General features: G+C 34.8%; 1 protein-coding gene across 1 annotated transcript; it reads right to left on the bottom strand.

The window, feature by feature from the left end:
* Positions 1–239: 239 nt before the first annotated feature.
* Positions 240–25,545, bottom strand: ATP1B3 (ATPase Na+/K+ transporting subunit beta 3). Its single transcript, XM_058187704.1, has 7 exons — positions 25,264–25,545; positions 14,343–14,471; positions 11,630–11,743; positions 7,481–7,665; positions 6,231–6,281; positions 2,633–2,719; positions 240–1,300 (listed from the first exon to the last, which is right to left on the bottom strand). The coding sequence occupies exons 1-7, from the start codon at positions 25,370–25,372 to the stop codon at positions 1,130–1,132; spliced, it is 846 nt and encodes a 281-aa protein (XP_058043687.1). The 5' UTR covers positions 25,373–25,545; the 3' UTR covers positions 240–1,129.
* Between the last annotated feature and the right edge of the window lie 13 nt (positions 25,546–25,558).

Below are 25,558 nucleotides of genomic sequence, written 5' to 3'. Positions count from 1 at the left end.
AAAAGTTCATTGTGTATTTTAATGCACATTCTGAACCACTTATTTTTGGTTCTTAAATTGCCTGGAGTGAAGAGAAAAGAAGAAAGAAACATCAATAACAGATCCTGGAATATAGAGAGGTGTTTAAAATACATCTTGAAATGCAGACGATATTAATCTTTAATAGAAAGAATGCTTAATAGAAAAAAACCCAAATTTTAAATATTACTTACAGAGTACAAAATTCATCTGAAACGATATAAATTAAACAAAGGAATGTTTAATCGGGACAGTCCTTACTGAGTTTTAAAATGTTTAAACAGACATTTCTCCATTCTGGAATATTTTTTAATTGGAAATTGTACATCTAGTCTCATATTGTGAGGTCTTTTTTTTTATTTCAAGCAGCTTTGTAATATGACTGTTACCAAATCTCTAAACCATACACATTGTAAAGGACTTGTTTTATATTGATAATTCTCAATTAAAAAGTTTTAAAAAGTGACATTGTATTGGTTTTATCTGTGCTCCATGTAATAGCAATTAACACAATTTTGCAACTGAAATATCAAATCTAGACCAAACATTGCATGTACACACAATACTTGCACAATAAGCACAACATCTACTTCAGTATTTAAATAATGTCAAAAATCAATGCTAACACTTAAAATCCACATGAAGCTCCCCACTACCTCCCACCCGATACAGGATTTAAGGCATCTCTGCACAAACTTAATTCATGGTGTTGGATTGAATAGTCTGAAATATTTTACTTCTCATTCTAAGACTGTTGGTATTGATATGATAGTTAACCAGTGTTAAACCAATACAATATTTACATAGCACAGCACGTAAATTACAGACACTCACTTGGGGATAAAGCCCACATTTTGAACAGGTCAAAGACCACCATGATTACATGTCTGGAATCTATTTACAGGTCACTAAAATGATTATATCTGTACAGTGGTCCAATAGGCAAAAACATGATGGGCAGGTACATTGTGACAAATTGAAATCATGATTTGGAAGCACATTATGCTACCCTGAATGCCTTGTTCCACTCTAGGTTTCTTATGGATGGTCTCATCTTTCAGAATGGCAGGTCCTGCTGATAAGGTTGACTTTTTGGCGATATTGGTGACTTTTATTCAGATATCTGAAATTTGAATGAAACCCGTCCCAGAAATTTGTCTCGCTCATTGTCATTTTTTAAGTTGGGTGCTCCCATGATCTTGCATTCAATGGTTACGTCTTCTTTGGCACTGGTTGTATTAAATGCTAGCTGAATAGCCACTAGCGGCTGTAAGTAGTCAGGCTGGTTCAAAAGAGGCAGAAATAAAAATTGATTTTTTTTCAATACAAAAGTAGATTTAATATAACTGAAACAAGCTGTAATTGTTTGGTTAAAAACCAGGCATTTTAATTATACCAAATGCATATTAGTTCCATATAATTTAAGTAAACATGTATAAATACTACTTTCAAGTATTAACTCTGAGAAAATTATTAAAGCTATGGCAAAAGACAAGGAAGAAAGTAAAGGAAACCATCAGCCTTCCTAAAAAGCTAATGGCTTCTTCTCCAGAAAAGCCATTTAACCATTTTTGTGTTCAAGTAAGCTAGGATCTTTGTAATATTAAGAATATGGCTCATAAGTCTTCCCATTTTCTTTTTTTGCCATCCTTTTTTCTTCGTGCACTGCTCACAAGTCATCCCTAAGAATAGGAGTTTTGCAAGTTGTACTAGGAACCTTTTCAACCGAAACATAGGATGTAACTATTTTAAATAAATAGAAATATAAAATGAAAACAAGTATGTACTATTTAACTTTTTCCTACACTTTTGACTGTCAAAAGACTTTTCTAGAAAGATGCATCAAATTTAGTATCTGATTCCAAAAAAACTTAGTCTAATGGGGGTACATAAGGAATTATTTTTCAGGTTAAATGTATACATGAAAAAGAACACTTGTAAAATGTTTCTAAAGCGATCATCTTTGTAATCATATATGCTTGCATGCTTCTAGAGTGATTTGGAAAGGGTCTCTGTAATTACTGTTCTCTGATCTTGTAAAGATTAAGAGGAACACAATCCACATCACTTCTATGCCCAGTTGGATGATAGGGATCACTTTCTCTGTCATGTTTACAGCCTGCTCCGTTGCACACCAAGCCAGGCTCAGATCCCCATTAGGAATAGGAGCTATTGCTGCTTCTTTGCTAGAGCCTAGTTGTGCCTGCACCAGTGCAGCAGCAACAAAAGCTCTATGCCCTCTAACTCGCACAAGCTAATGCATAAGGTATCCTTATGAAAATCCTGCTGATGTATTTATTAGGTAAGAAGAGAAGGCAAGATAGGTCAACCAGATAAAAGTGGTTTTTCTTTTAAAGAAATCATTCAAAAGCTAAGGCTTCTCTATAGGAATAAAGACTAGGAGCTCCAGCAAAACTGGATTGCTTTGCTAACAAAGTAGAAGCTGGGAATTGGGCCAGCCCCCCACCCCCCCGGCCTTCTTTGCTCCAGAAGGACGGAGCATCCCACAGCCGCACATACTAATTTTTAGAAGAATGTAGTTGAGTAGAATGACACTATTAACAATGAACATGAACAAAGCAAATTCACAGATGCAGAATTAAGACAAACTCACATGTAGCTGTTTTCCAAAATATGGGAAATACATCAAATCAATTGTTCCATTAGCAGGAAAATAACTTATTGTAGCCTTGCCTTCTTCCTATAAAGGAAAAAAATTGTCAAAGATAAATGTAACATTTAAAAAAAAAATTCTTGTGGAATACATGGACAAATGTATAATAAGAATTTTAAGAGCCAATTGCCAATTCAAACTATAATAAAGTGAACTCTGAATTAGCATTACTAGAGAAAGGTCTGTATGTGTCATATAAAAATAAATAATAATCAGTTAATCAGCAAAAACCCCTTTTAACAGCATTACATCAATACCTTAAACTGTATACAAAAATAAATAGGAAATATGTTACTATTACAATAATATAATTTTGCCATACTGATTTGTAAAGTATTGTCTCGGAATATTTTAAAGTCTGTTCCAATTTCTTTAGGAACTTCTCATCTTAAACTCAAATTGACTAAAAGAGATCTGTTAGAAGAAAATATGCTTCATATTTGTCATCCTTCAAATATGAAAGGAAATCTACTCCTAACAACTGCAAATTCACACATATTTATTTATTTATTTTGTTGAATACATATTAAATAATATATATAAGTATAAACATGAATTGAATACATAAAATGAATACAATTAAAGGGAACATAGAACATATAAGAAAAACTAGGTGTGTTTTACACTGGAGGCAATGGAGAGTTTCACGTTTACTATCTAACTTGCTAAATTTGAAAATCTTTGGATTAGGATCCAAATGCTTTTCTAGAAAATTAGAAAAATGTCATTTAAGAGCCCAATTCATAACTTGGTGATACTTTTAATATCAAATATCACAGAATAGATAATCAAAACACCAGGTATTAAAAACCTGAAATACAATTTTAATCAAAACCAAAGACAAAACCATTCTCTTCTTCAAATAGGATGATTTGAAACCTCCAGTTATCAACCTTAATGTGCCAAAATAGGGATACACAGCACCTTATAAAAGTGTTCAACCAGATTCCTCACTTTTGAGCATCTGTATATGAAATCTTATAGCAGTTATCGATGAAAAAGTAAATACCACTATTAATATAACAAGCATTAATGTAGCCATAATAGGCAATTTGCAGTTTTTTAAAAAAACATGAATTTTAAAATTTCGGAGAGATTTTGACAGAATCATTAATTGATTTAATTTTTATAGTTAATTATTTTAATAAAAAGCCTGACCTTTATTTATTAAGCAAATTTATTTACCAGCTAGCTCACTAAGTAACTCTGGGCAGTTTACAAGTAAAACAAGTTCTGTTCAAGAGACATTAACTTGACTTTGGGAGGTAAAGCTATAAGAACAAGTAGTCCTTGTAAGTTTATTGATCATTCAATGTTACAATGGCAATGAAAAAAGTGACTTATGACCATTTTTCACACTTACGAGCATTGCAGCATGGTCAAGTGATAAAAATTCAGATGCTTGGCAAACGGTTCATATTTATGACAGTTGCAGCGTCCCAGGGTCATGTGATCATACCTTTCGCAACCTTCTGCCAATCAAAATCAATGGGGAAGCCAGATTCACTTAACAACTATTTTACTAACTTAACAACTGCACTGATTCACTTAACAATTGCAAAAAAAAACCCCATAAAATGGGGCAAAACTCACTCAGCAACAGAAATTTTTGGCTCGGTTGTGTTCATAAATTTAGGATTTTTCTGTATAGTAAGTTAAATTAAAAACAAAATTGTATATTTTGATGTGTAATTCTAGGACTACTATTCATAATTAAATTACATTACCATTTTTCCTGAATTGTTCAAGCACAAATAGATTTTAAATATTTGGATAAATGAATCGTTTTATATTGAATAATGGAACAAATGCAAATTATGCCTCCAAAGTGTTTGTGTTAATTGGGCTGACAAAATTTGACATTCAAAACAAATGAGATTGCTTACATTTGAAATAAGAAGATTCTAAGAATAATTATAAAAATGCTGCATTGAAATATAATACGTTACTAAATCTGATAAAATATTCTCAAAGAATACTCAAAGCAGTTTGGATTATAGGAGCAAATGAAAGGTTTATATGTAATAATAAACATTCAATAATAATATTTAAAACTCTTTAATAAATTAATTAGGATGCATAAAATTTAACAGTAGATATTAAAAATGCCAAATTGAAATATCCTCAGCTATAATAAAAGTTTAAAGAGTGTAACCTCAAGCTGTTTATATCTATATTTTATGATTGAAAGTTCAAGAATACAAAAAATTCTATCAGAAAGAATTTTGATCAACAGGAGCTATATACTAGCCAGATCACATGGAGTAGATGTCATACTTCAAAATAAGAATTTCATAAAAACTGACGCCATAAACTATGAGCAATGTTATGGCAATTATACATGTATTAGTGAAAAGCTCTACTGGCATTTAGCTGAAGAAGTTAGATACAATCCCAGGGGCAGGCATTTTTTGAGGAGGGTTTAATACAATGGGCTAAGCCTAATGACAGGTGTTCTTTATGGGGGGCTTTCTTCCTTTAGAAGAGCTTCTCCCAAACAAGGATGATTTGTACGGGGATTCTGAAGGGTGGAAAAAGATGCTGGTTATAGCATTATTTTGGTTTTGGTTTAATAAATGTAAGTACAGAAGAAATTTTTTTAAAAATAGTACAAGAATATTTCAGTATATAAGCAAAAGATGCATTTTGATTTAGGTATCATATGCATGTATGACAAGATTTAATACATCTTTTCAGCTTATTTTAATAAAAATAAAATTTAACTAAAATAAATTTTATTGACTAAATAAAATTTAGTCAACAGATGTGATTCAAACCACTTAATTTTGGTTTTCATAATTTGATTACAACAGATGATTACTGTACATGCACCCTACACTCACTTGCCTTTTATCAGTTTTGGTACTGTATGACCTCAGAGTTCAAATTAAAATAAAACTAGCTTGATATTAAATTGAACATCTTCATCTTAATATAGTTTGGCAAATATTACAACAATTCTAATGGGACATATGTGGAAAGCATCAGTGTGTGCTCTTGAAATCCAAATTCATTCAAATATAGACATTATATAAATTGGAAAACTGCCCAGAATCATGCAAGTATGATAGGCAATTTAGGAATTTGATAATAAAAATATTTTTTCTTAAAAAATATAGAAGTATATGGTAAAATCAACTATATAAAGGGAAACATTTTAAAACATATAACTTTTATAATGAATCAGTTTTGAAAATAATGGAATGCTTACAAGTGAACAATTTCACAATGCAAACACTAAGATTTCATATTCTGCTTCAGTGCTCATTTTCTTACCCATCCTACAAATATTGTGTAAGATGCATTTGCAGCATGGAGAGAAAAACAAAATGCGGGTTATGAAATGAAACAAAACAAAAAGCAAGTAATAATGAAGAAACCATATAGTTTTAAAATGGAGACCGTAACATAAAATTTTTAAATTAGTGAGCAGAAATCTAAAATACAGGGAAGTATCACAATTAAGGCTAATTTGTATTAAACCACTTGCTCTTTTAATAACATAAAAGTGGGCATATTTTTATTTTAAAATGCTTACCTTAGAATTACACTTTATGTATGGTTTACCATCAGGCTTTAATCCAATTATCTGAAATATAGAAAAAATGTTATACAACTTGGATTGGAATAAATAATAACAACAATTTAAATAAAGTAGCACTTTCTAATAGTCCAAATTTTTAATTTTAATATAATTAAAATATAGTTCATTATATAATTATTTCTGTGGTTTAACTTTACCCAGAAATTACTGTGTCCCATATTAGAAATCAATATATTCAAAATATAAGATAATGGTAAAAAAAGCATTTTTCAACCACATAAAAGTTTTTTATTTTCAGTACACGAATGGCTATCCATAATATTCATATATGTATGTCCTGTGGCTACTAAAAATATATATGCTGAACATATATACAAAACTTGAATTCTACAACAATCTCCACTGAGATACCCATTCAGTTTGAACGGTTTTGTAAGATATAACACAAATATACACCTTATCCATTAATTATGTTGTGTCTGCATTTGTTGGTAGGCAGAAAGTTCTCAGCAAGGAAGGAAAATAATTATCGGAATGCAGATGTATGTGTTTTAACATAATCCTGTTTTAAAATACACTCACAAAAGTATTCAAGAACGTTTCACTTCCATGTGATGATTCCAGCAACAGCCATTCATTATTTCAAATTAGACACACAACATTAATGGCTGAATTCAGAAGGCATATACAAATAACATGTCACATAACACATAATTAATTAATTAGAAAAAGAAATACTTAACTATAACTGTCCATCAGAAATTTTTAAGGAATCAAATTAAACCCTATTTTTTTTGGCAAAAATATACAGTATACTGTGTTTTCTTGTGATGAACATTTCTGATCAGTAGATAAACTCTTGCATGACATATACTTATGTGAGTTGTTCTTTACTGGCTATAATATTATTTGTTCAGACCAAAAACATACAACTGGAATTTTTCTTTTATAAGCAAAAATGTAACAATTTCTAAGCAATTGGAAATGATAAAATGCCATCCAACTTTAACATGAAAGGGCTGAATTAGAAACTCTAACACAGGCAGACAAAATCTTTTCCATGAGCTCCTATCTTCAACATAAAAATCAGTAAAGATCAGAAAAGAAGGAATTCTAAGAGCATCAAGAAACATACACAGAAATTTACCTTCAAGCAAGTACTATCCAGCTACAAATTTTGAACAACAGTTTTCCACAGGAAAAACTGAAAGCCTTATGAAATCCAAAAGAGTAACTGAACTTACTCTATTCATTTTTATAATAACACATGGTGTTCCTTTGTCATAACCAAAATTTTCATCTTGTAGTCCAGAGCAAGGTCCCAGGCTATCACGATTAAACTGGCACGCTGATTTATTTACAGATTTCTGGTCAAAGAGCTTTCCTGGAGAACACCGAATGTTTCTGGTTTGCTTTGATTCATTATATGCTAGAAAAAACAATTCAGTGCATGACATTAACTATTTAATAAATATACAGACTAAAGAATCATTTAGCAGGTGAAAATCTTTGGAGAATATTCATTTCCAAATTTTGAGAAAACATTACTGAGCAGAGGTGTTCAATTTGTCAAGAGCTGGGAACCATTTGAAGCGTGAACACAAACCCAATTCCAAGATTCATGCATTTAAGGGAATTACCAATGAGAAAAAAGCAATTCAAAGTGTTGCAAAATAGACCGTTATAACCAGATTAACTTCCAAACACTGCACAGTATTTGCCTTAATGACTACACTAACTGAAAGTTTCTGAAAAATCAATTTTTTTTCTTTCAATGTTTGATTCATTGTACTTTCTGGAATACAGTGAATGCTTTCTGGATATGATTTTTTTTTGGTTCATAATAAAATATGCTATTAAATCTGTCCTTAATTTTATTTGGCATAGAATACATGCTCTAAGATAAGTTGAACTTATATTTAATATAACAGAAGTGATCATAGCATCACTTACCATCTTTTTATTAACAGAAATCCAAATCAGTAAATTTTATTCCTGAATTTACAACTTTAATCTTGTGCCATAAATTCATAGAAGTTAAAGAGTCGAAAACATTTCTCTTCAATTAATCTCAGACTTCAGTATGTCTAAATCCACACTGTAAGCAAATTTACTCCATTTCATATCTTCACACAAACTTTGGTATAAAGGTATCAAACTGCTCCATATGTTGCATTACTTCTCCTTTGTGAAATTGTTCCAGCATTTTCTTGAACAGAAAAATTCTTATACAACCAAGAAGTATGACATTTCTCTGTATATCGATACATTAACAACTAAACCTGTTTGCAAGGTATACTTGTTTCAAAACCAGAACTTGTCAAATAAAAAAAAATAACCAATGGTTTGTTTCACCCAAGAAATCTTAAAATTAATATTTAAAATATTAAAATTATAAGAAATCTTAAAATTATGAACATTAATGTTAATATTAAAAATCCATTTGTTTCTATATTTGATTGTGATTATCTGTTTCAAATAGTTCTCTATTTATGAAGCTAATAAATCTATTTTACATTTAATAGTACTGAGCAAAGTAAATCAATAAAAAAAATTTAGAATGAAATTTCCTCAAAATTATTAGCTGACATAATTTTGGCAACCAATCTTTCTTTTTCTGAAATATATCTTAACTATGCAAGAATAATACAGTAATCTTCCTTTAATATACATTTGTTCAGTGGCCATTTGAAGTTATGATAACACTAAACAACGGGACTTATTACCTGTCCTTGAAGTTCCATCTGCTGCTACATCGTCCTAGTCATGTGAATAAAATTCAGACCCATGGGCTTTTATGATCACATTTTGGTCATCCACCTACCTTGCTGCCACTACTGCCTCTTGTTGCACTGCATTACTGTACCAGCTGGTACAGCTGGGTTTTCTTTATGCATCAGCCAGTATCTCTGTTTGCACCCTGCTGAGGTTCTCCTTTTGCCCCCTCCCTCCCGCCTTTCCTTCTTTCAAAAAGAAGGGCACAAATGGAGGCCCTGTTCAGGATGCTAAAGGAGGCCCTGGCCAGCAGGCAAGAAAAGCGCTGGCTACATTGGTGGAAAAGAAGGCAACATGAAAGAACACTGCCTACTGATACAGTGTGGTGTGTGATGTGTTGGGCATCATGGTTGACTCAGCCTTCCATCCTTTATAAGGTAGGTAAAATGAGGACCCAGATTGTTGGGGGCAATAAAAGCTGACTTTGTATATAATATACAAATGGATGAAGACTATTGCTTAACACAATGTAAGCCGCCCTGAGTCTTCAAAGAATTTTTTTTAAAATTTTTTTAAAAATGGTGGCAAGGGCAGCTGGTAGCAGGTGACCAAAATGCAAAGACTGGGGAGGAGATAAGGGAATGGGATAAGCTGAGGTGGAGGCAACCCTTATATTTTTCCAAAAATGGTTTGGATCTGGATAGGTCTTTATTTAACAACTGTGTAGGATTCACACAGTGACAGCAACTATGATTGCTAGAACTGCCATCCCTTAGCAGATATTATGTTTTGCTTAATGACTGTATTGCATAGCAATGGAGTTGTTGGTCAATTGGGTCATTAAGTAAGAACTATCCAGACACAATATTTATTGATTATTTTTAATGCATTACAAATGCTTTAGTTTTTATATGCTGACTATTTAGCGCAGGCATATTCAACCTGCAACTGTGGTCAGCCAGCTGTGGCCCCACAAGACAATAAAAAAATATTAAAAAACAAAGGAAGTTTGTCTTTACATACGTTAACTATATTGTATGTTTTATATGTGGCCCAATTCCTCTTCACTCAATGCAGTTTAGGAAGCCAAAAGGCTGGCACCCATGATCTATGGCCTGAAATCATTGAAAGTGTTCTCAGATATTTTTACCTGTGGTATTCAACAAAAATTCAGATTTCAATTTTGAAACCATTACTATATATTTCAGTATCCATATTAATTGCAGTTTGCAATATAAACCTCTTGAGTTTAGTTCAATTGTTCATTTTTTTCCACATGAGAATGTAGAGTTCTGCCACTTTTTAACTGTGGATTCTAGTGGATTTATGAAGTTGTAAAATACAGCAATTTTCATGCAAATCTCAAGGTTCCATCTATATTTTTTCTTTAAAAGCTTTTTATAGCTAGAGTGCTACCTTAACAGCTTTTGTGGTTTCAATATTTGAAATGTCATATTTGCCAATGTCTAATGTAGAACTCACATTGTGGCCTTGGCAATCTACTTCTTCCAGCACAAGTAATCCTGTACTTAATGGCAATTAAAGAAGTATTTTCACATTTGCACTTTCTTACCAAAAAGGCACCTGCAACCACTGAAATCTATTTCAGTTCACTTTTTTTTAGTTTGCTTTCTTTCCTCTATCTTCTTTTTCTTTAACTTTTTTCTCTCGTTTACCTTCTAGTCATCTTGTCTTTCACCTTCATCCTGCCACCGCCTTTGCCACTTTTGTTCATTTTTTCTGAATTTTATTCTCTTTTTTCCCACTTTGTCACCTTTCCTTGCCCTCTGACTTTCCTCTACCCTCTTACTTTCTCATGCCTGCAACATGTAAAATACAAAATATGAGGGTGCTCGAACAAATTAAGTTAATTGCAGCCGAATTATCTGTTTTCAATGAAGTTCTGACCCAGATTTTTGATGCTGATTCTCATACATGCTTTCCTTGCTCTTTCAACGTTTTCCTATGTTCCCTTTTCACCTAAATGCTGCAGTTAGTTTCAGCTCTCTGCACATTTATTTAAAGTAGGCTCCTCTGAACAGTGTGTAATTAACTTTTCCATAAATCTGCATAGGAAACAGTGACACTATTACCTGAGAAAGAATTCTACAGAAAAGCTTACTATCTTATCTATGCATGCTTTTGGTTAAACTGATCAAATGCCTGCTGCATAATAAAGCCCTTGTACAGCTTACAAAGGCCTGTAATATGGAAGGGATGAATGTGATTTTATTATCTTAATTGCCCTTTTTTCTTTCTTCCCTTTCTTTAAATGTTTAACAAACTGAATATATATAGATATATAGATATTCCTAAGTAGAGCAAAAAACAATATCACATTTCCACATCAAGCCATAAGCTAATAAATATTCATCTCAGCAAATTGAATAATATTAATAATAGTCAATCTAACTAATCTTCCAAAAGTTCCCAAAAGAATTTATTTTTTTTAGCAGAATATAAACAAATGTGGCCACATTTTAAATTCAGGATCTTTACTTGTTCACAAAAAAAAATTGCTTTTCAAGTGTCAGTAAGCCTGACAATCTTTTAAAAATTTCCTAGTCATCACAAAAATAGCAGCTTTTACCAACAATTATTATTAGTGCTAGAAAAACATAACAAGGATCCTTAGTACTTTATATAAATTTCTTGGAAAAAAGAGAAAGTATACATACCTCCTAGAAATTTATGAAGGGCTTCTACATAACGATTATAATTATAGTTTCCTGAGTTATTTTTGCTTATTGAAAATTCCAGTGCAGTTTCTGGTTTTGGTGAAATCATTAGTCCTACAAAAATAAAAAAACAAATTGTTTATCCAAAGTATCCCTCAAAAATCGTAATTTCTAAATGTATAAAAATAGTTTGAAGAAATAGTTTGAAGAAATAGTTTGAGCTGGGTTTTACATGACTACATAAGATTAAATAGCTGAATCTTGTCATTATTTTACATTAAATTATCCACTGTTACATCACTGAATTAGCAATACTAAAATTATTTAACACTTACCCTACCTAACAAAGCACAATTTACTTTTACTTACCTATTTGTATGGTAAGTATGGTTGCTCAAGCAATACACAATTCTGAACAGTTAAAAAACAATAAAATAACTATCCTCACAATTAAAAATCAGGCTTATTCAATACAGGCTCAAACCTCAAAATAAAATTGGAGGTTTTATTATCTTATGGAAGGCCAGCAAGGTCAGAATCATCCATAGAGCAAGTGCCGTGACAAAGAAAGTGTATTTCTTGGATCCAGGCACTGTTTAATAAAAAGGACCCAAAAGGTATCTATGCCAATTATGCAGCCATAATTGGAGATCAGAAGTCCCACAAATAATCCATCCCTGATCCTATAGCTTTAAGGGCTTTAGAAGATGGCTAGCATCTTGAATTGTGTCCAGAAGTGCACTGGAGTCCACTTTCAGTGTATATTGTTCTATATTTTTGCATGAGATATAGCAAATTTATCCAAGAACATTCTTAATCCATTAATAACAAGTAGGATATTTTACTGGATAAATTGTACCTTATGGCTCAAGTAGCAGGGCATGGCTATTTTAGAGACAGTCTGATATCTGTCATAGCACATGACTGTCATATATAGAACTATATTTACAATAGACATCTATCTTTTGTTGACATTACCTATATGAAGAAGTGGACAATTGAAGACAGAGAAAAGGATGCTGAAGTTACTAAATTATAAATTTTATTATGAAATAAGGGAATCATTAAATCAATTGCGTGAGTGTAATCATATTAATATTATTTAACTGAAATCAACTTTGGCTTTTGTCATGATTCTATCCATTATTTTTGAGAATACAGTCTTCAGGAGGTAGCTCAAAACCCAACATGACTCTCAGCATGAAGAAAGTTGCTTGTGTGACATATTCGATAATCCAGATTTTATTTTAAATCAGTCCATTAATAATATATTCATCTTTAGCTCTGGTTTATAATTTCAGTTAAGGATTGATTAGTTTTTTAAAACTTTGCCCATCTGCGCATGCAAACTGTAAATGCCTGTAACACGTTATATTCTGTAGAGACTGTCTGTCAATTAAACAAAGTTCATTTGAACTATGTAATTAATTTGCACTAGCCACCTCAAAGAGAAAGCTGAAAGGGTTTTGTATTAATTCCATGATAAACATATATTAAGAAGTCAAATCTTAATGATCCATTCAAAAATGTTTTTAAATGTAGAATATGCACTGAAGACCTACATTAATCACAAATACACTCAAACAATTAAATTACTACAACAATGGGTAGTATAGAATGACAAGAACTGTGATGGCGAATCTATGGCACGCGTGCCACAGGTGGCAGACGTAGCCCTTTCAGTGGCATGCGCGCTCAGCTCCAGCGCACATGTGCGTGCCGGCCAGCTGATTTTCGGGCCTTCTGGGTCCACCAGAAGTAGGCTGTTTACTGCATCTGGAGGGCCTCGGGTGGGGGTGGGAAGGCCCATTCTTCTCTCACACCTGGCTCCAGACCCGCTCTAGGTTTCTGGGGGGCCCCTGAAAATGGCCTTCTCCACCCCCACCCCTCTGGTAGGACCAGAAGGCCTATTTTTTGCTGTCCCCAGCCTCCAGGGCCTCTCTAGGAGACTGGAGAGGGTGAAAACAGCCTTCCCCACTGCCCTGGAGGACCTCCAGAGGCTGAAAACAGCCCATTTGCCAACTTCTGGTCCCACCGGAAGTTGGCAAATAGGCTGTTTTCGGCCTCCAGAGAACCTCCGGGGGGGGGGGAAGGCTGTTTTCGCTCCCCTGACTCCTAGAAACGCTCTGGAGCCAGGTGAGAGAGAAAAACAGGCCTACAGGGCCATCATGTACCAGGAGCGGGAGTGGTCGTGGTTGTGCACGCATGTGGGGGTGAGGCGCATAGGATTATGGGTGTGGGCACACATGCTCGCAACCCCTCCCACCCCCCCTTCTGGCACGCAATGGCAAAAAGGTTAGCCATCACTGCACTAGAATGAAACTCCAGTTTCCTTCCTTTACATACCACCAAATCTACAAAACATGTATTTTCTGCAACAGCTCCGTGCTTTGTGCAACATCCTGCCCCAGGGATTCCACACGCCCCATCCTTTGGCTCTCTGGAACACCATAATAGCTGGCTCTTACACCAACCGTTGGAATAGGGCGAGATTGGAGTTGGAGATTGTATCATTGAATTTTATTGGAGAATGCTACTTGAAGTGCCCTGTTTGGTTATACTAGTTTCTATATTTTTGTAAGCCATGCAGTTATATTTGAGAAAGAACTAGAAATTAATTATTATGATTACATGGTAAATGTTGAGAAAATTAACATAAGTAAAATACCTTTTCTATTAATTTATATTGATAATTTCATTTGGACATACTTACCTGGACTAAAAATCCGGTCACGATACTTGGGTATATCACTTCTTAATGTCTGGAGCATAACCCACATTGTGAATGAGAAAAGTGCAGCTAAGAAGCCATAGAAGACGAGATAAAATAGCAAAATTAAGCCTAAAAAAATAAAAAATGTAAAAAATGTGAACAAAACATACATTGAATAATTTAATTTAGTCACTTACATTGCAAAGACTGACATTCAACTGAAATCTGACATAATATGAGACTCAATATTATTTTAAATAACATTAATACTATTTAGCCAAATATTTCAACTGGTTTATCTTCTAAATAATACTAGCTTCTAAAAGGATAGTCATGGTAACCTTCTGTACAAGACAGAGAATTTTGTCATACTTTCAAAATTCAACATATTTGATTATTATACATGGTGAAATCTGATATAATAAAAAAAACTGATTATTATTGAGGTTGCTCAAAATCTTTTGAGCAACCTCAATAATGGTTTTGAGCAAAAATGTTTTAAAAACAAAAGTCCAGATATTTTTTCCCTCACAGGTACAAAATAAATAATACACAAACCCTGTTGATTAAGTGACCCTATTTCCAAGGTATGAATTTTGGAAGACAAGTTATAATTAAATCTGCTTGTGTCAGCAGAACACAACTAACCTGGCACAGCAAAATAATTATATTGTATATGACTGTTATATCAAAGGCATGAAAAAGGAACGTAGAGCTAATTTGCATTTTATGGCTTTCACAACTGTTCTTCCCACTGCCTGTATCAAAATAATTAATATTATGTGATTAGTATCTCTGTTAAGGATGTAAAACAGTTTCAATAAAGAGGTAAGAAGGAAACAATATGTGCATCAAAGAACTCCAGCCCTAACATTTCATCATAGCTGTTTTTAAACCTAGAAAATATTGAGCTTGTCTAATTTGCTGCTGAAAATCAAATATGCATATTCTAACAATATTCCTATGTGGGCGGATGTGGGGCACCTGGGAGAAGTATGGTGAACTCTGCAAAAACGGAGCTGACAACTGCCACAAAGACCAAAGAATGGTCAGTAAAGACTTGCAAGAGCCTTCCCAGATAAATCAGACCAGGAAAACTTAATTAAATGTACTAATTCTACTTCATTGTAAGACTACATTAGCAGAATCTTGCAAGTCTAAAAGTCCCACTGCCGCTAACTGCTTGATCTATTAGGGCACATCCTTCCTAAGTTTCTTCCTCCAACTGTAAAGCCACTGGGACTCCTGATTCTCTTGCCTGATTGTCTCCTAGGGAGCATCTCTTTTCCTCATTCCCCAAGGTCATCCACACATTCCTTGACAGTTCCTGATCAGTAATTGCTGGGATTTCCAAAATGTAGTAATATCAGAAATATTAAAGAGGCTCTTTGAAGAATGGAGCCAGAGATACGTCAGTAATGATTTTTCTATGGGTAGACTATCTCCAAAAGATGTCGATAAAAGAATGACAGATGTGGAACAAATTTTATCTGGTAAAACAGATAAGTACTCAAACTGGAACTACAAATGACAGACCAAAAGAATGATTTCAAAATGATGTTGTACTGGCTACACAAAACAAATTGGCTGAAGATTTAAAATTAAAAGAGAAATACAAATGATAAACCAAGAGAATGACCTTGAAAATGTTTTTATTGGGTCTATAAAAGAAGCTTGTTGAAGCCTTGAAGAAATTTGTGATGGGATAAAAAATTCATGCAAAAGAGAAGTGAAATTAAACCATACAAAAATATTTGATTGGATTAAAGATTAGAACTAGAGGTTAAACGAAGCAATATAAAGTTGGTTTATTTGATCAAGATAAAAATAAGACCTTTTTTTGCAAATTTCTGGCAATCCTTTATGGACTTTTTGCTGACACCAGGATTTAAAAATTGATGTGTTATTCTGCTTAACAACTGCATTGGAAAGTAAGGTTGGAGGTCATTAAGTAGGTGATCATGTGGTCACCTCACTTAACAACTGTAATGACTTGTGACTGTAATGGGCAAGTTATCTATACATCCTTCCATCTTCTCTTTTGCATGAAATTATTCATGCTAACAAAAGTGCAGAAAGTCGAGCACAATAGAGCTAGAACTCTAGCAAGGAATTCAGTCATTTAATTTTGGTCACTGACCAGCAAATTCTGAAATAACTATCAGTAACTGGGCCGCGGTGTGGCTCAGGCTGTAAGAAGCCTGTTATTAAAACACAGCTGCCTGCAATTACTGCAGGTTCTAGTCCCACCAGGTCCAAGGTTGACTCAGCCTTCCATCCTTTATAAGGTAGGTAAAATGAGGACCCAGATTGTTGGGGGCAATAAGTTGACTTTGTATATAATATACAAATGGATGAAGACTATTGCCTTACACACTGTAAGCCGCCCTGAGTCTTCGGAGAAGGGCGGGATATAAATGTAAAAAAAAATAAAATACACTGCACATATAAAAGAAGTATGCTTCTAAGTGGCAAACTTTGCTCTTGCATTTAATTGTATCTTTATTCTACTTTTCTGTAACATATTAATAATATTAGTAAATTAGAGTGGCTAAAATTTTGGACTAGAACAGAAAGATCAATATTCAATTCCATTCGTAGCCATGGAAATTCAGAGTGACTTTGGGTTAATCATCATTTCTCAAGTCAACGTTATTTCAGGAGAATGTACATGTGTGCCCTATGGCTCCTGGACAAAAGATGGCATTGCAATCAAATTAATAAATATTAATAAATAAAGCATCATAAAATACTAACAGTATGTTAACTAAACAAAATAATGCAAATACATTATAATAGTATCAGCAGACAAAATATTAAAAAGTGTACATTAGATTTTCTTAAACCTAAAGGACACTAAAAAGCAAAAAAAAAAACAAAAAAAACTCCTGTCAAACCATTTGTTTTTCCTGTGGTGGTAGAAACTGAACTAAAGGCTTCTGAGAAAGCTCTTAATACAAGTCAAGCAGAGAAAGCAATTTTTCTGGTAATTGTTCAAGACTTTTGCCATCTACTCCTAAACTCCACAAATTGTTCCTAATCTGCATGTATTCATTATTACATGTAGCTTCTCCGATTTTAAACAGTGTGAGAACTTGTTCCAGATATTTAAATGCTGCATAAGAATTGTTTATTGATAAGGTAGATACCTTATCTTTATTTCTTACATATGATGACATGAATATAGTCTCAAGGACAAGAATTGCAGTATTTAGCCAATCTTAGTTGGGCCCTGAAGATAAGTGAGGTGATTAGTATTTGGTTTGGAAACCATTTTGGAATTCCAGACTACTTAGGTAGGCTGGATAGTTGAAAATATCTCAGAGGAAACCAGTACACACAATGTCCATAATACCGCCAAGAGAACTGCATGGATGCAATCACCAAAAGTTGATCTAAACATAAGTGGTACTTTTATTTTATGAATACTTATCCATTTCATTCAAAGTTAGTAATTCAAAATCATAGCTTCAGCACAAGAATTCTGACAGTATGCATAATATTGTTGTGAGGTGAATGCTAATTCATTTGTCACATTCTTTCAAAGTAGCATGAAAATGATCTTACTTTTTCTGAATTAGCAAGACTTTCAACTTTCTTCACCCATCTCAGACCACACAGAAAGAAGCAGGATATCAAGCTACCTCACTGCCAAAATGATAGAAAATTCCCTTAAGTTGATGAAATCTTATTTTGCTTCATAATCTAATTGTGATCTATAAATCGGGATACAATAATCATGTTCCTCTTTTCCCAGTGTTAGAGATGATTCTTGATGAGAGAATCTCATTATTATGATTGCTATCCCACAACTTTGGAAGAATTAGAAGTATTTCTTTGCTTTCTTAATAATTCTTAATAATATTCACAATTCTTATCAACTATCTATCTATCTATCTATCTTTATGTCAATTCTTAATAATAATGGAAGCTAAATGAAAAAGCTGCCTTTGCTCCAGTTTGTTTTTGCCTCAGATGTTGAATACTTTCAAAATTAATGAAGCTCAGAATAAAGAAGCCACGGAACCTTTCCAGATGAATTTTATAGCACAAGGAAGACTTATAATTTTCGCCATATTAGGAAAATTTTCCTTGTGCATCAACAGTAGAGAAATTTAAGTGCTTCTACAATCAAATCTATGTTTCAAAGTCACAATTCTACATCACTCGAGATAAGTCTCGCTATACTAAAATGTACTTTAACTTAAATAGGGCCTCTGTGGCTCAGACTGGTAAGACAGTCTGTTATTAACAGCAGCTGCTTGCAATTACTGCAGGTTCAAGCCCCACCAGGCCCAAGGTTGACTCAGCCTTCCATCCTTTATAACAGTGGTTCCCAACCTTTTCTTGTTTGAGGCACAACCTTTTCTTGTTTGAGGCACCCTTGGAAAGCCTTTCAAAAGTTCCCGGCACCCTTATAAGGAAATAGATATTTAAAATCTCCGTAGCTCAAAAGTTCCCGGCACCCTCAAAAGATCTCACGGCACCCCTTAGTGCCGCGGCACACTGGTTGGGAACCACTGCTTTATAAGGTAGGTAAAATGAGGACCCAGATTGTTGGGGGCAATAAGTTGACTTTGTATATAATATACAAATGGATGAAGACTATTGCTTGACACAGTGTAAGCCGCCCTGAGTCTTCGGAGAAGGGCGGGATATAAATGCAAATAAAAAAAAAATAGGCATATGCAGTGATAATAGGAGATAATCCAAAAATAGCGCTAACATGTTTTTTCCCAAGCAATATTTTATTTGCTTGGAGATGACCGTTTGGGGCTTAAGGATATTCAGTTCCTAGGGAAACTCTCCAGAGGTCTATGATTGAAGACTGATTTAATGTTGGTCAATGGTGAAGACATTATTTATTTTGAAATTTCAGAATTCAATGTTTAAATTACTTTTGTGTTTCTTTGTTGTTAATGTTTTATTGTTTTTATTGTTTTATAGCAGGTCTGTGGACTGACACCAGGCCATGGCATGCCAGAAACCAGGCCATGCAAACAAGCGAAGCCCCATTCATTGGAGGCAGGCAGCATGCGAAACCATGCCCCCTCCGGTCTGCAGAAAAACCTCTCTCCACGGAACCGGTCCCTAATGCCCAAAAGGTTGAGGGCCACTGTTTTACAGTGTTTTGAGCTATCTCAAAACATATGACATGGCAGGTTACAAATGGGAAAAAAATAAAAAATGAGAAAAAGGCATTAAACAGGAACAGCTGAAAGCTATTGCTTAGCACACATAAATACTCATATGTGAGAGAAACCATAGCTCACTGGTTTTATACAAGTTTCCTCAGCTTACAATTGAAATTGAATCTGTAATTGTAAGCTATTGCAGTAGTAAGTGAGGGCTTCAAGTGACTGGATTTTAAGTTATGACTCTTTTATATGAGTGTTTAAGAGACTATTTTCTTCAGTGGACATTTTTTTCCAGAAACCAGAAGTAAATGCCAGAAACAGGCACAAAACACTACAATTCATGGTCACATGACCTCAGGATGCTGCAAAAATATATAAAGACGAGTTGGTTGCTAAGTCCCAGAATGTAATCTCGTAACTTCAATGTGTATGTGTGTGGCTGTCGTAACTTTGAATTATCATCAAGTGACTGGTAATAAGTCAAGAATGTACAATAAAATGTAGCATTCACCTTTGCATTATCTATAATTTATATGCTTTCTAACACTTATTTTCTGGCTTCCAGCCTGAGGGCAATAAGATATCTGCATTATCAGTAAGTATCTTTTCCTATATAGGTCTCCTAAAATCTCCAGGAATCACAGTTTAAGTATATAGGCAGTTAGTTAGAACAGGCCCTGATCTGCAGCCCAGTGCTGGGCCACAGCCCATTCAGAACTGCATTTATGAAAATGGCACACTTGCGTGCGTGAAACCATTTCCTCTACCCACCATTGCTGTCGCTGCCGCTGCCTCCACCAGTCTGCCAAGTTGAAAGGTTGGCGATTGTTGGGTTAAAATATTATGTGTTATTTAAATTGAGCATGTTAAAAGGTCATGTAATTAGCAGGCATAAAGTTTAAGTAAGAAATCACCCACTAGGTAGGATCCTAAACAACTATTGAAACGTATCTTAGAAAATCAGGATCCTGGTTTCATGAATAGTAACTTACTGTGGATGTGCAAAATTTGTCAATTCAAAAACTGACTCTTTCCCTCTAGAACATTCTGTTCTAGGGATAGTTCAGTAGTTTCTACAAATATATCCTTCAAACCAGAAAAGGTTTGAGGGCATTCTGGTCAAAACAGGCCTGCAGGACTTTCTATCCTTGGAACACCTCAAGCAATTTCTGGTTCAAAAGATTTATTTGCAAAAGCTATTGAATGGCATGGTCCAGGAGTTGTATGTAGCAAAGCGTAGAGAAAATGTAACACTCGGATCTCAAAGAATTTTGTATGTATTAAATGAAATTTGGCATTTCACCATTCCTTAAAATTTCTCAAAAATAATTGGCAATGGTCAGGTTATTTCCTTCAGTACCATAAGATGCCATTCAGTTGACCATGTTTTTGTTTATCAACATCAAGTTTCAACCCGCTTCATCCTGCTCTTTCTTTCCAATTTCTTTTGAATGTATATAGAGAAATCTTTAGATACGTTATTCTTAGTAATTCTTCCAACCTCAGCTTCTTCTGAACTTTTCCTCTCCTGACACATGTAAGGTTGTGGGCCTACCTGTATGTCCGCTTCCTTTTTCTATTTTGCATCTTATATTCTTTTTTGACTCAGATATCCACTATATTACAGTCACACTTGTTTTAGTTTATTCTGACGGTTTTTTTTTTCTACATTACAATTATTTGCAGGTATGCTTTTAGTCTCTCTCTCTTTTTTTTAGGCATTTCAACTCATCTTGAGCCAGTTTTGTCCATTAGTTTGAAACATTCCTAGCCTTGGAATTCTAATTATCACTGTTAAGAGTTTATTAATTTTTTTTGGGAGTCCTATCTTGATTTTGATAATACATATAGACCTCGACTTTCAATAATTGAGCCCAAAATTTCTATTGCTATGCAACAGTTATTAAATGAGTTTTGCCCTTTCTTGCCTGAATCACTGCAGTTAAGTTAGTAACATTGTTAAATTGACTATGCTTGTCACAAGGTAGCAAAAAGTGATCACATGACCTGGGACACTGCAACTGTCCTAAATACACGCCAGTTGCCAAGCATCCAAATTTTGTAACTTTGAACTCTAAACGAATGGTTGTAACTTGAGGACTATCTGTATCACAGCAAGCTTTAACAGGTAAGTAGAACATTCTGCCAAACCACTGTGCCCACTCTAGATCAACATTTTTATAGACTGAATTCCAATAAGAATTGAAATGATGTAATAATAAAATCATATATTTTTATTACAACACAGTTATAAGAATCTTTTTCAAGGATATTAAAATATTGTTTGTGGATAATCTTGACTATCATTAAAGAAAACAAAGTTTTATAAATCAGTTCATACTATTAACCACAATTTAAATGAATTAGCTTATTGAGTCTGAATAATAATATAAACCCTCTTCATGGCAATACTAAAAGCAGAAGAGAAGCATAAAAATGCAAGGGTCAATGACAAAATAGTGTTTTCCATATATTTTCAACTAGAATTCTTATATTCATTACAACTCACATTGTCTCGGGCTGATATGAACATGTAAGTAAAGGAAGGCATATGAAACAGATTGCGGCACTCCAGCATGAAATAGATGACATATACAGGTAGTCCTCAACTTATGACAACAATTGAGCCCAGAATTTATGTTGCTAAGTGAGAAATTTGTTGAGTTTTGTCCAATTTTACATCTTTTCTTGCCATACTTGTTAAGTCAATCACTGCAGTTGTTAAGTTAGTAACACAGTTTGTTCAGTGAATCTGCCTTCCCCACTGACTTTGTTTGTCAAAAGGTCACAAAAGATGATCACATGGACCCAGGGACATTGCAACCATCATAAATATGAACCAGCTGTCAAGCATCTGAATATAAATCACGTGACCATGGGGATGCTGCAATGGTCGTAAGTGTGAAAAATGGTCATAAGCCACTTTTTTCAGTGCTGTTGTAACTTCGATCACTAAATGAACTGTTGTAAGTCGAGGACTGCGTGTACTACACTTTCTGTAAAAGGCAACTATTAAACATTCAATGCATTTTAAGCTTCCTTATGATCCAAATTTAACTTAACATTATTTTTCTTTTATCTAGACTGGTGTAGAAGAATCTGAAATCATCATATAGTTCTATGATGCTTGGTAAACAGATCTATACTTAATGGTTTGGTTTTCCAAAAACAAACATATTATTCTAGTGTGGGAAAAAACAGATGAATTTTCTGTATAATAGATTATAGGAGGGAAGTTCCCTCTCCTGATTCAGGAATCGTATCAGATCGGGCAGCCCCACTAATTCAGAGTAAATCAGGTTATATCTAAAGCTCAAGATCCAGACCTAAAATCAAAATGATTGCCTTCTCAATCATCCTAACAATAAATTGATGGAGCTAATTATTTAGGATATTCTCTCCTAGATACAAACTTCATAGGGAACTGTATAATCAGTTTGCCCTAACGACCTGCTTTCGATGAAGTTGATTACTCTTTGGAAGGTAAGAGCTGAATAACATTTAGAAACAGGTAAACAAAAGAGAAAAATGTTCTCTTAATGTTCTCTGATTAAACATGGTAGACCTACTTTCAAATGTTTATGGATTCATATATTTCATGATGGCATATTGTTTATAAATTTAAAGACCAGAAAAGAGGGGGGGAGATGTTTTCCCCCCAGGCGTTTTAAATCTTTCATGCTTCTAAAGCATATACACTTACTTTCAAGTAAGACTATTACATTGGGATTTACTTTTAAATAGACATATACCAGTAGAAGATTGTACAAGTTGTTTTTTTTTCATAGTGAGAGTAAAATGCTTTTAAATAACCATGTAATTAAGTTGAGACAATCTAAAAGTATTGAAGCTACAAATAACACAGAGAAGTAAGAACTATCATAGATCCTAAAGGCAAAACAGATTTCATAATATGTGTATCTGCTTTGTTCTCAATTTTTTTTCTTTAGCCTCTATAAAAAAACATTCCTTTGAGATTTCATTTCATAGCCAAAGCAGTAAATATCTCTCTACAACTAAATTTTATTCACTTCATGTATAAAATAATTTATACATGAAAAATATAGTGGCTCCATTTAAAAAATAATTGCTTACAATTTAGCAAGCTTTTAAAACAAACTAAATTCAAATGGTTTATTTGTTCATAGAATGTACATTAAGCATGAAGAACAATATCACACCCAAAGTAAGGTGGCATGTCAATTAGCAAATCATACCATATTACCATAAGGATATGCATTAAAAAAAGTTTACTGCACTTTAATACCCTTTAGAAAACCCATTCTCATCATTATTTTTATTTAAAAAAATAAAATATTCAAAGATTTAATTCATTACAGTTTTAAAATATTTATCTGTACCAGATTTATTTTTTCTTGAAAAAGATATCCATTCCATTGGGAATAATCAAAGGAAATCCCATTTATCTTACTTTGATATACATACATAACAAATAATTCAAATGGTAAAGAACATTGCACCATTTATCAATATACATATATTCCTCTATATTCCTTGTTAACATTCACTTGTGAGCACATACACTTTTAAGGTAAACCAGGGAAATCATTAGGGCAGAATGGAAATTTCCTTTCTAGTCCTCAATTAAAAAAAAGAGAGAAAAGAATCCCATTTCTGTATGAATGAAGAAAAATTTACAGCACAGTAAACAGATGTGACAGATGGTCTTGGCAATAGAATACACATGTGTGTTCTGTTTTCAATTATTCGACATCATTTTGACCATGTGCCTAAAGCACAAAAAGAGCAAAAATAAAAAATAAATATCTCACTGCACTGAAGCTGCAAATTATTCTTCAGGCAAGCGCGTCTTTTAATTCCATGCTTCTACTGTACTGGCATATTTCTGTAACTTCCCCATGTTACCCTTCCCCTCGATGAACTAATGTAATTGAAAGCAACACCCACGCACCAATTTAAAGTTTCCACGGCAAACCGCGATTCAAAACTTGTCACATTGAAACACTTCTATTAAGTAGACCATGGCTGGTAAATTCAAAGCATCGTGTCCAAAACATTACACGAGGGGAGGGGGGGAAAGAAAGAAAAAAAAGAGAAAAAAAAGGCTTGAAAACGAACGATGGGGATGAAAAGAAAAACGGGCTGTAGCAAAAACAACGAACGCCCCGTTGAGCTTTAAGGGTTTCTCCTCCATCCGTGCTGCTTCCAATAGCCAAGACCGAGCGAGGCATCTTCGAACTGTGTAGCACGTGGCAAGCAACAGCTCCCTAAAGGCGAAGCAGGCGAGGGGAGAGTCTTCTCCCTGCATAGCATGGGGGGGGGAGACACTGCCCCCCCCGCGCGCGCACTGACGCAGCTGCCAAAAGGGAGGAGCCTGCGGGTGGCAGGGGGTGGTCCCTTTGTAACCCCGACAGGGGAGTGGGACCAGCAGGAAGAGGAAGGCGGGCAGTCAGATGGGGACACGCGTTAAGAAAACACCCTCCTTTCCTTCAACTCGCATCTGCCGAGGCACTGCCCAGACGGTTTTCCCGTCCCCTCCCTGCAGAACTGGGAGGGGAGGGCCAAACTACCCCTCCGGCGAGGGGGGGTGTCTTCCAGCCACCTTCTCCCCCTCCCGCCTCCCTCAGCTTCGCGCTGTCACGCTTGAGCTATTTTTAGCTCGGCGCTCGCGGCACTTCCCGGCCCGCCGCTCGCCTCGTGGTCCCCCGTCAGTCCGGGGCTACCCAAAACGGCTGGGGTTCCAGATCGACCCAAGCCGGTTCCGCCGCCCCGTCCTCTGGGCTTCCGCCACTCGCCCTTACCCCAGCTCTTGGCCGTGCGCCCCAGAAACTCTCCGCTGTTTCGGTTGTAGATGAATTGCCGCCACTCGGCCATAGACTGGCGGAACGGTTTCTTCTCCTTCTTGGCCATAGCTGGCAGAAGCCAAAATGCGAGGGAGAGATGGGCAGGATGGAGCGGCTGCTTCCCGGGCACCCGAGCGGCGACGGCGGAGATCCGTTGCCGAACGAGAGCGGATCTTCCGAACCGCTAAGAAACTACCCCTCAGGCGCCCGGCGGGAGAGCAGAAGAGAGGAAAGGAAAGAGGGGCTGGGCCAG

This window comes from Ahaetulla prasina, chromosome 6 (genome assembly GCF_028640845.1).
Source record: "Ahaetulla prasina isolate Xishuangbanna chromosome 6, ASM2864084v1, whole genome shotgun sequence".
Lineage (NCBI taxonomy): Eukaryota > Metazoa > Chordata > Lepidosauria > Squamata > Colubridae > Ahaetulla > Ahaetulla prasina.
The sequence above is the reverse complement of the archived record's forward strand: the minus strand, read 5'-3'. Positions and strand labels throughout refer to the sequence as shown.